This window comes from Anguilla anguilla, chromosome 1 (assembly GCF_013347855.1).
Source record: "Anguilla anguilla isolate fAngAng1 chromosome 1, fAngAng1.pri, whole genome shotgun sequence".
Classification (NCBI taxonomy): Eukaryota; Metazoa; Chordata; class Actinopteri; order Anguilliformes; family Anguillidae; genus Anguilla; species Anguilla anguilla.
The window spans coordinates 12,646,488-12,658,153 of NC_049201.1; the positions used below are offsets into that span (position 1 = coordinate 12,646,488).

Sequence of the window (11,666 nt, forward strand, 5' to 3'; positions counted from 1 at the left end):
AAAACTGCAACACTCTTGGAGAAGACTCTTAATAAGGTATGTCAGGTTCAAAGAGCGGATAATAATTGTGTCCCTGCTATAATTGTGTCCATTGCCATGGTTTGATGAAAAAAAAACAAATTTTATTTAACCAAGCACAGGAGCTGAGAAAAATTTAAAGGGCAGGATCACGTGTGATACTCAATCTGTGGTTTATTTGCTTAAATGTACATGGAATTTGCTTTATGTAGGCAAAACCAATTTGTGAACACAAATTTTCCAAATGTAAAAATGAATCACCAGTGGTTAGACATTTTAACAGTTACAAACATAATTTGACTGAACTTAACTATATGGGCATTGGAGCTATTATAATGCCGTGTAGGGGCGGCAATTTATGTACTGTATCAATGCCAAAAGGTCTTAATTAGGAGTTGTCATTGGCTTGTTTTATTTGCGTTTTGGTTGCTGCTGGTTTCTTGCACGTGATTGGCCCTATTATGTACAGCGTCATCTAACCCCACCAGTCTGGATTCAGGCCTGGCCACTCGACCGAGACTGCACTCCTCTCGGTCAGTGAGTCACTCCATGCCGCACGAGCAGCCTCCCTCTTCTCTGTCCTGATTCTTCTAGACCTCTCCGCTGCATTTGACACTGTGGAGCACTCTATCCTCCTGTCCTCCCTGGCAGCAACAGGGATCTGCGGCACAGTCCTTGACTGGATTGAGTCTTACCTCTCTGACCGTTCCTTCCAGGTTGCCTGGGCGGGTAAGGTATCACCACCCCGTCCCCTCGCCACCGGAGTTCCCCAGGGCTCAGTCCTGGGTCCCCTTCTCTTCTCCTTATACACCAGATCCCTTGGCCCTGTAATATCTGCCCATGGCTTGTCCTATCACTCCTATGCCGACGACACGCAACTCTTTCTCTCCTTCTCCCCATCGGACACACAGGTCCCTGCCCGCATCTCCGCTTGCCTGAGGGACATCCAGAGCTGGATGGACAATCACCACCTGAAGCTCAACCCGGGAAAGACGGAGCTAATCTTTATTCCTGCTCTATCCTCTCCCCTCCTCGACTTTTCCATTTCCCTAGGGGACACCTTAGTGACATCATCACCCTGTGCCAAGAATCTCAGAGTGGTGATGGACAACAAGCTGTCCCTCTCCAAGAACATCGCAGCAGTAAGCCGGGCATGCAGATTTTTCCTGTATAACATCCGGAGAATCCACCCCTTTCTCACCACCTACTCAACCCAGCTCCTGGTCCAAGCAATGGTTCTATCCCGCCTGGACTACTGCAACGCTCTTCTGGCTGGACTACCGGCATCTGCCACCAGACCCCTGCAACTCATTCAGAATGCTGCAGCTCGTCTGGTCTTCAACCTCCCCAGACACTCCCACGTCACTCCCCTGCTCACTACCCTCCACTGGCTGCCTGTTATAGCTCGCATTAAATTTAAAACATTGGTCCTAGCATACCAGGCAGTCAAGGGATCAGCCCCAGCATACCTCCACAAGATATTCAAACCCTACATGCCAGCCAGATCCCTCCGTTCTGCTACCTCAGGACGCCTGGCACCTCCCCCTCTTCGCACCTGCACTTCCAGAACACGTCTCCTGTCTGTTCTGGCCCCATGATGGTGGAATGACCTCCCCGTGGAGGTCAGAACAGCTGAGACACTGACCCATTTCAAGCGACGACTGAAGACTCACCTCTTCAGGCTGCACCTCTCCCCATCCCGCCCTACCCCCCTGTAAATGACTGTAAGCTTAGGGTTGTAACTAGGCAGCTGTTTCGTAGGTGACTTAGGTACATTAACTGTCTTAACTACTGCTTGTATTTTTTCCATAGACTGCATTGTTGCCGTTCTCGTTGTGTTAGTGTTAATCAGTTTAACCTTCAGGGTCCAAGTTGAACTATGCGGTTGTTCCCTGCACTTGGACCGGTACTTCTCTCTAGGGTTTTCGTCATACTTGTTCCTGGTTATGGTTATACACTTTGTTGTACGTCGCTCTGTATAAGAGCGTCTGCCAAATGCCTGTAATGTAATGTAATGTAATGTAACCTGTTGCGCCATATTTGATTACATTACAGGCATTTAGCTAATGCTCTTATTCACAACTTTTTTTACATAGCATTTACATTGCATCCATTTAAACAGCTGGATATATATAGAAGTACCTTGCTCAAGGGCGCAATGACAGAGTCCTACCTGGGAATCAAAGCTGTGACATTCAGGTTTCAAGACCAGCTCCTTACCCATTGTATTATACTGCCACTGATTGATGACTTCAATTCAGTTTACTACCTTTGACATGCTGAAGAAAAGCATTTTGCCTGAACCCAAGGACCAGCAACCAACGTCACATACTATTAAGGCTGAACGTGTTTCTTATTCATTATTTGTTCCCTAGCATCATAAAGGCAAGACCAGAAGTGAGTGGCTATCGTATTACTATAATTGAAGATTCTATTGGTTTCTGCCAGACGCTGGGAAGAAACCGTAGGAAAATAACAGAAATTGTGGCGTGGCATGCAGTAGGCCCATCACAATGGTAGAGAGAGCATGTTAGCTGGTAGTCATATACAGTTTCCCAGTCTCCAGCTACCAGTACAGAATCCACCATTATTTTAGAAGACCTGCAGTCTCATGGGGCATACCAATCATCCCCTTTGAGACCTTTTATTGGTCCTGAATAAATATCATGAGCAGGGTATCTGTTTCCATCATCTAAAATTTAATATTATTAGTTCTAGGCTAAGTATTATTCCCTGTATTCTTGGTGACAACATAAAATGACCACTAAATTAGCCATGCAAACCATCAGTCCTGAGCCACCTGACAACATTTTAAACCTGATATTGCAGGATTCTATCCTGTAGAGCATGGTGGATGTAGGACACAAAATTCAGAAGATAAATGCACAAATGTGGACTAACCTAAACAGTGCTCTTGAGTGACATATTCTACAGATTCCGAATATACTTATGCACATGCTGTGAGCAATAGATTTTAACATATTGCCTAAGGTTCTATTTGCAACTTTATACAAGTAAACAGAAAACAGATAACGTTTAATTTACGTAATTGAGTTATTATTATGGATATAATGGAAAGTAAATGTAAAAACACTTATGCTCTGGACTTGCAGATAAACCATAAAGAAATTTACAATAGGTAATTTTCATAAGAACATTAAATTATGCTAAAATATGTAATAATAATTACATAGTAGAAAGAAAACATAGTGGGAAAATGTATTGCTATTTATGTGTTCCACTGTTTTTTGAAAGAATTTGGTATATCTCACAAAACAAAGACAAACACAATGGTTTGTCTACTCTACTCACATGTGGGTGACTTTCATTAAGTTGTAAAATGAGTGCTTCTCCAGCCTTTTCAATATCACATCCCCATATATGTATCTGAAAGAAACAGACCAAGAAATGTGTGAGTAGACAGCTTGATCTGATGTGTGAAGAAGAATTTACATCAGTGCTTGGAAAGGAGAGAAATCGCTGTGTATTTCAGCAAACCAGTGGTAGGCAGTGCCACTGCCTGAGAAAATCATCCAATGGATTTTGTGCGCATGGAATAAAGCAGGGGGCTGAGAACGGATCCTCAGTGGATTCCTGTGGTAAGACTGTAGGACTTTCAGTGTTGGGGAGTAGTTTAACTACATCTAGTTAGACTATCAGTTTAAATTAGCAGCTGGTAGTTCAACTAAATTTACGTTTAAGTAGAGGTTGTGGTAGTTAATTAAATTTCTTTGGCAATTTGAAGTGTAGTTAACAACGGGAACTACTGAGTACTTTTGGCCCTAAAATCTTTTTTTCAAACCCCTTTGACCAAACAATGCCTGGTGAGAACCACTCAGCTCCTGAAAACCTAGTTGCCTCTGCCTGGAAGTTGAGACTTGGCCAGTTTTTTTGACAATGGTAGCCTAATATACCATTGGCCTGTAGCGTAAGTACAATAGGCACCAAATACGGCTGTGCATGACCAAGTAAACAAGGCAAGGTTATTCGCCATGAGAAATTACAAAGAAGTTTAAGATTTCTGGGTGCTGTGTTCAGTTCCATGAATGCATGCTGATGCAGTTCCATGAGCACATCTGCTTCTGCTCAATCCTGCCCCACTCTCACACTCGCCAGCTCCCCTTTGTGCCACAGTTATCCTTGTCATAATGTACCACAGACCCCATAGCATTAAACCTAAGGCAAGACGACAGAAACTAGTTTCAAGAAATGTTACAGATTCAGACTTCCAGCCCATCACAGCCAGCTACAACGGTGAGTAACAACTGCTTAACAAATCCTCATATGCTTAAAAATAGAAAAGGTTGTGGTCTGGTACATGTAAAGCCTACTTTGTCATCAGAAACTTGATCATATCAATATTCTGATTTCTCAAGCAGTCCCCGATGCTCTTGTGCTTAATGAAACCTGGTCAAAAAGTAACAATGATGATAAAATAATTGCCATTAATGGCTGCAATATCTATAGAGCTGACAGAGTTGGAAAAAGGTGGATGAGCAGCAATGTAAGTTAAATCTCATCATCCTCTTTCAGTCCTCACTTCTGTCTCTGTAGCTATATGTTTTGAAATTTGTGTTTTAAAACTTGATCTAGGGCCTAAAGCCTGATTTATACTTCTGCGTTGAATTTATGCCGTAGGTACGGCGCAGCCGCGTTCCTTACGCCGTAGCCTACGCCGTAGCCTGACGTGCACCTCCCCAGAAATGCAACTTCACGTCACGGCAACGCAGACCGCAACAACTGTGATTGTTCCGCTTGGTAGCATTGCATTTCCTCCTACGTATTTACAACTAGCGTTTTGACCGTGTATTGCAGAGCGATGCAGACAGACCAGCGCACAAGTATAAATGCTCACAACGGCGTAGGCCACTTGCGTAGGCTATGGCGTAGGCTCTACGTAGATTCAGCGCAGAAGTATAAATCAGGCTTAAGAATTATTGTACTGTGATAGGCATCTATAAGCCCCCTCTGCCACAGATGATTCTCTCAAGATATTGGCAGAACATTTCTCATGTTGATTCTGATGTGGTTATACTTGCGGATCTCAACTTATATTGGCTAACTGATGCATCAAATGAACTTAAAGAGTTATGCTGTGATTGTTCTCACACAATTAATCAAAGAAACCCACAAGTCCAAATTACAAGGATTTTAAAAATTCATCTCTAATTGATATGATTTTATGTATTTTTTAAAAAACAGAGAAAGATTTGGCTAGTGAGGAGTTTTATCTCAAGGTCAGTGATCATTGTCCACTAGCATGTAGGGATGCAAGATTTAAAAAGTCTTCTTCACATAAAAAATGTTTACAACTTACAAAAATGCCAAGTTACTCATCCATACAAAGCACTGTCTATGAGTCATTAATTAAAATTTACTAAATCTAGGCCTGCCTTTACAAGTATTGATATTAAAATGAGGCCAAGTTACAACAAACAATACATTCTTAGGTCACATAAATTCTATTCAACAAGCTCTATTCTAAAGCAATCCTTCCCAGTGCTTCCTAAATTATTTTATGTAATTTGACCAAACTCATCCATAAACCCTGAGTTATAGATGGATGATATCCTGGTGGATCATAGATGGTGATGAGCAGATCAGATAAGTTACATTTTATCACAGCAAGGTATTCAAAAGTTGATAAATCACCAATGGTAATTTGTTTACAACAATCAGAATACAAAGTGGCATTTCTGCCACCTTTTTTGCCAACCCTATTATAAACAAGACCAGGTCAAAACCTAGTATATGGCTGGACCGGTCGACCAATGGTGTGACGTCATAACTCACTCAGTCAGTCACAGTCATTCGCGTTTGTAGGGCTGGCCCCGCTGTTGCAGTCCAGACAAAAATAAAAACTAAACAAATGGCCTTGTAATTGTTTTATTGAAATACATGTGTGTTCTCCAACCTTTATTTTTGGATGAATAGAATTCAACTATCTATGAAATCTGCGCTCTATTCCTTTTCTACAAGCTTACCAGGGTCTACCACCCGTGGTCTACCATCAGTACTGGCGTCATCACATTACTACTAGCCAAACAGGAACACACAATCTATGTTTTGTAATGGCCATCTCAGTCTCTGGACTTGAATCCCATTGAAAACCCTGTGGTCTAAAGTGAAGTGGGTAGTCGACAAGCACAAACCTAAGAATATCAAGGATCTTGAAATTTTCTGATTAGAGGGGTGGTCCAAAAGTGTTCTCCGACCATGACAAACACTACAGGGGATCAGTATTGTTCAGTGAAGCCACTCCAGGGGAATATTATTCATATGAGTGCCAATAATATAAAAACCTTGTTTTGCAGAAAAGAAATTGTATTGCTCAATAAACCTCTTGTGTTTAAAAAATTATTGTGTAAGATAAAACTATACAGCTCCCATATGTTTGAGCACAAAATATGTCTTATCGTGTGTGTTTATTTTTTTCTGTCATTTTTGTTCATTATCATGAAGGATCAATAATTCGGGAAACAATTATGAGACAATGTGATTATTACTGTATAGAAAGTATAATATTACAGTATAATGTAAGTGCAAAGTATCATTAGCAAAAGTTCAATGTATGCAATTACAAAAAAAATATCCACTAATAAAAAACTGGTACCTATAACATAACTATTTTCAAGCCAATGGGTTTCTATAATTCTAGCTAAATACTGTTGATGATCTGTTTCTACTCACATCTCTGAAATGTTGACCATGTTCATAAAGGCATCATGTGGAACTGTAGCCAGACGTGTCTCCAGTAGCCATCTGTACAGGTACATAGTAGCATTTGATTATTTGTGCATCTTTATCAATGGTGCTAATCATTCTGGACCAGACTGTACCTTGTTACTGTAGTTTAAGTACATGTCTGCAATGTGCTTGATTATTAAACAAATGTAGAGCTTTTCTTCTTTAACAGTTATGTTTTTAAGAATAAGAAAGGAAGGTAAAGTAGTGGTGATGACAAAAGGGAAGTTTTGGGTAGTACTGGATTAAAGTTTTTGCTAAATATAAGAAGCATGAGTAGTTTTTACTGTAGTTATCCCTAAACATGAATGCAATATTACATTGCAATCACAAGGCAGACACTTTTATCCACAGCAATATATAGTAGTGGAAAAATTGACTAAACAGTTGTTGTTTCTTGTTTATTGGCATGTATGTATTCATTTGCACATAAAAACATGTAGAAGTGAAGGAAAGAAAAAACAAAAGCTGTAACAAAGAGAGATAAGAAAACCCTAGGCTTACAGGGAACGCCACAGAAATACTAATAAACTAAACCATCATATTAATTAAGACATAATAAAATATAAACAAAATCAATAATAATAATAAGAAGAAGAAGAAGAAGAATTTAAGCTGAAGCATGATAACAAATAAAAATATAACAATAGCAGTTGTTATGTATAAAATCATCCTAAAATGTTTTTTTAAGCCAACAAATGTACAGTTCTGAGCTAGCTCCCTCACGTTGATCCAGAAAACATTGCAGAACACTTATCAAGAACTCCTTTACATTTTACTGAAGGTTGTCCAAATTGTGGTTCTAAAAAAAGGCAAATGTAAACCCTAATTTTTTTCTCCTAAAATGAGAATGAAACTGAAAATTGGACCAGAATTAACACTGAAAGAATATAGGCAATGATAAAGGAAAAAAATACCATGTACATAAATGTCATGTATAGCCAAAAGACATAATAAATTTGGTTGTTTTGACCAAAAAAAAAGGATTTTTAAAAATATTAATATTAAAATACCAAAACTCAAAGATTCAAAACACTGAGTATGGTTATATTCATAACTGTTAAACAAACCAGAGCATGGTTTAATCCTGCTATTCACAAAAACATCCACATGGACAATACAGTCAATAGGCAACATCCACAAACAAAATGTACTTACAGCATTTCTGTGCTTGCAGGAAATGTAGGCATTGCATCAATATAAAAGCATGAAATTGTGTAGGTCTTCCACTCAGAGCACTCACAAACAGCAGGACATGAGTCTGAATCCCCCAATATATTGGCTGGTGACATGAAGAGAGTGAAGAGTACAGACATAAAATACTGCCTTTTCCTCATTTTGTTAGCATATGTGAAAGCAACATCAGCTTTTTGGAGATGGAAAAATTGGCAGTGTTTATGAGCCTGTATCACAAGAAACAAAGCCAGGTATTTACTATGCTATGCTGGATAACTTAGAAAAACCCTTTCTTCTGTGGTGCTTTCCTGACACTCCTTGCAGGCAGCTTGGCTCCTGTATATCTGTCTAAAAGACAGTACTGGATAGGAGGCTGTCTGACAAAGGGCTCAGAGATGGGGTTTTGTGCTCTCTTTCGTTGGACAATGGAATTGCAGTTACATAGTTAAATTAATGGAAATGAATTTTCTCACACTACAGTTACAGTCAGTTCGTATTTAGTAACTGTAGATTGTATTCCAGAACGCTAGTGTTATTTAATTGGTTTGTGGAAGGCACAGTGTGTGGGAGCATAACTTATTTACTTATATTTTATTGTAGATTTTACTACATTTTACTGTAAACCTAACTTTCAGACTGTGCCCTTCAAAACACACTCCCCAAAGAATATGTGAATCCTTCCTGCTTGATTATTAATTCCTGTATATTATCCATTGTAAAACATAATACAATAAAGACTTAGATAGTACATTACACCAGTGCTTGGCCATATTAATTAATATTTCATCTTGTATTAGTTCCCAAGTGTACTGTGTGCCAAGGACCAACCGCATTAAACACCATTCTTATATATTTGTGCTTTATAGTAAATGCAGAAATCCTGTATGTCTTGTATTCCACATCTTCTGTCTCCAGTTATCTGCAGTATATTTATGTCTATATAAAAGATCATGTTAATATTAATAAATAATAGATTAATAGAGATGGTCAAACGCAGAGCTGAATGGCTGAATGTTCTCATGATCAAACATGTTCTTAAATTTTGCTACAATATTTTGGAAAAGCTTTTTATCCCTTTCCTACTGTGTACAATTGTAATATTAAGCTGATCCCGCCCGTGGGTAACTGTGGTGCTAATTATGCCTCATTCGGTGGGAATCCTGGCTTCAGTCAGCACTGGCACTGGGAAAGATTTCACACCAGACCATGGGGCACGTCAACGGGGCACAATTTTGGAAGCTCGTTATCTCTTTTTGTGTTCAACCTATATCTTTGTTTTCAATAAAAAGAACAGGAATTTGTATCGGAAAGTATGTAAGGAGAACATATTAAAAAGGGCAACTGCATTCAATTTGCATGCATCAAAAGCATGCGTTTCTCTCTGGGAAATAATATTCCAAGTGTTGTGTGCAGCAGTGAGCTGCTGTTGAGGAAGTAGGAAAGCCAGTCCATCGCACACATTGTTCTATGACAAAAAGAATGGCGTTATATACTGCAAATTACTATTATTATTATTATTATTATTATTATTATTATTAGGGGTCCAAGCAGCGAAGCTGGTGGAACCCTATTGTATCTGTTCGGATTATTATTAGGGGTCCAAGCAGCGAAGCTGGTGGAACCCTATTGTATCTGTTAGGATTATTATTATTATTATTATTATTATTATTATTATTTTTCTCCGCTAAAAGTGTCTGCGGCTCAGCAACTATAAGCACAACCAAATTTGGCAGGTGGGTTCCTATGGCCTCCCACTACTCAGGCACTAAAAATCACCTATGTCGGCCAGATGGTGGCGCTATAACAAAGGGTTTTCCGTAAAAGGCCATAACTCCCACACCATAAGTTAGATCAACACAAAACTTCATCGGCCGATGCATCTGAACGTGTTCTACAACTTTGCCATTGGCACTACCTATGTCCACCATATTGTTTGCCCGCCATTTTAACTTTTTCATTTGGGCGTGGAAGCTTTCTCCGCTAAAATGTCTGAGGCTCAGCAACCATAAGATGTAGACCAACCAAATTTGGTAGGTGGGTTCCTATGGCCCCCCACTGCTGAGGCACTAAAAATCACCTATGTCGGCCAGATGGTGGCGCTATAACAAAGGGTATGTTTAAAAGGTCATAACTCCCACACCGTAAGTCAGATCAACACAAAACTTCATCGGCCCATGCATCTGAATGTGCTCTACAACTTTGCCATTGGGATGTCCCACGTATGTCCGCCATATTGGTTGTCCGCTATTTGGACTTTCTTATTAGTTGGGGTGCGGAAGAGCTGGAGCTCCAAATCTAAGTGTTACGACATCTAGTAAACTTCTTTACGAAAAGCGACATCCATGGCGACGCAAGTAAACCGACACCGTAGGGTCTAGTTTTTATCAGTGAGGGGAGGGTCTGAACGTCGGGGAAGCAAAGGAAAGACAGTGCCAGCCAGAGTGCATGCTAGGCTATTAAAGGTTTGTTAGTAAAAGCTTTTTGAGAGGATGAATCATTACTTTTCTTTGGCATGGATCCATTTGAAGACAATATTGGGTGAGTTCGTTTAGTCTTTGAATCCGTCATTATGCTGAGAGAAATCATACTCTCAATTTAATCTCTATATTGACTGTAAGCTTAGGGTTGTAACTAGGTAGTTGTTTCGTAGGTGACTTAGTCTTAACTCGTCTTAACTATTGCTTGTATTTTTGCATAGACTGCGTTGTCGCTGTTCTTGTTTGTGTTAGTGTTAATCAGTTTAACCTACAGGGTCCAAGTTGAACTATGCAGTTGTTCCCTGCACTTGGAACGGTAGGCTACTGCCCTCTAGGGTTTTCGACACACTTGTTCCTGGTTATGGTTATACACTTTGTTGTACGTCGTTCTGGATAAGAGCGTCTGCCAAATGCCTGTAATGTAATGTAATGTAATATTCCGTAACAACAAGATAAACCCGACATTTGCCCTAAAATATACCAATACAGCAGTGAAAACGCTGCTCATTGAATAACGAAATAAACGAGACAAAGTTTTTTAAAATTATACCATGTCATTCCACAGTCAATATCTGGGACTAAACATTGAATAAATATACAATCTTACCACTGGTTTTACGCGTAGAGATGCCCCTTTTGAGGCTGAGTGGTCATGTATTGTCTTGGACAATCCATTTGTGAAATATACGCGCATTTGTGATACCTGGGTAGGCTACCTTCAAAAATAGCTGTGCGTAATACCACACCTGTTGCTTACGGCGTTGTCACCCTTTTTAGTACAATTTGGTTTGATTGACAGTTCATTTATTCAGTAGGTGACAGTATAAGCTTTCTAACGATGTATAACATGTCTGATTTTGCTTTTGGAATAGCGTTTTATAGGTCAGCGTAACCAAAATTTTTCTTATCTGCCAATGTCTAAATAAATAATACGGCAGGCTAATCTGCGCGCAGCACGCAGGACGCGAGTTAATATTTCGTCTTTTGTTTCGTTTTTTCTCAATGTTGTATTTATTATATGAAATGTGTATTTATGTGTTATTATTCTATCTGTCTCTGAGGCGCTCTGAAATGTGCATTCTCTGCTAAGCTGAGCAATGGATTGGAATAAATATGTGTCTGGCGTAATGTTGCATGGTATACCGAAACTTTTTCCATACTTAAAAAAAAAAAAAGAAACGGTTCCGTATTAGAATTTTCCGACGTTCAGTAGTTTTGAGTTAAATGCAAAAGCCAATAAAATCGCTCCAT

General features: G+C 39.5%; 1 protein-coding gene across 1 annotated transcript in view; it reads right to left on the reverse strand.

The window, feature by feature from the left end:
- LOC118221236 (thyrotropin receptor-like) overlaps window positions 1-8,261 on the reverse strand; it is a 29,957-nt gene extending 21,696 nt beyond the window's left edge. The window contains exons 1-3 of the mRNA XM_035406117.1: window positions 7,921-8,261; window positions 6,709-6,780; window positions 3,331-3,405 (exon numbers count right to left, since the gene is read on the reverse strand). Coding sequence (XP_035262008.1) covers window positions 3,331-3,405; window positions 6,709-6,780; window positions 7,921-8,099 — 326 coding nt within the window. The 5' untranslated portion in view covers window positions 8,100-8,261. The remainder of the gene's footprint in view (window positions 1-3,330; window positions 3,406-6,708; window positions 6,781-7,920) is intronic.
- Window positions 8,262-11,666: the final 3,405 nt, after the last annotated feature.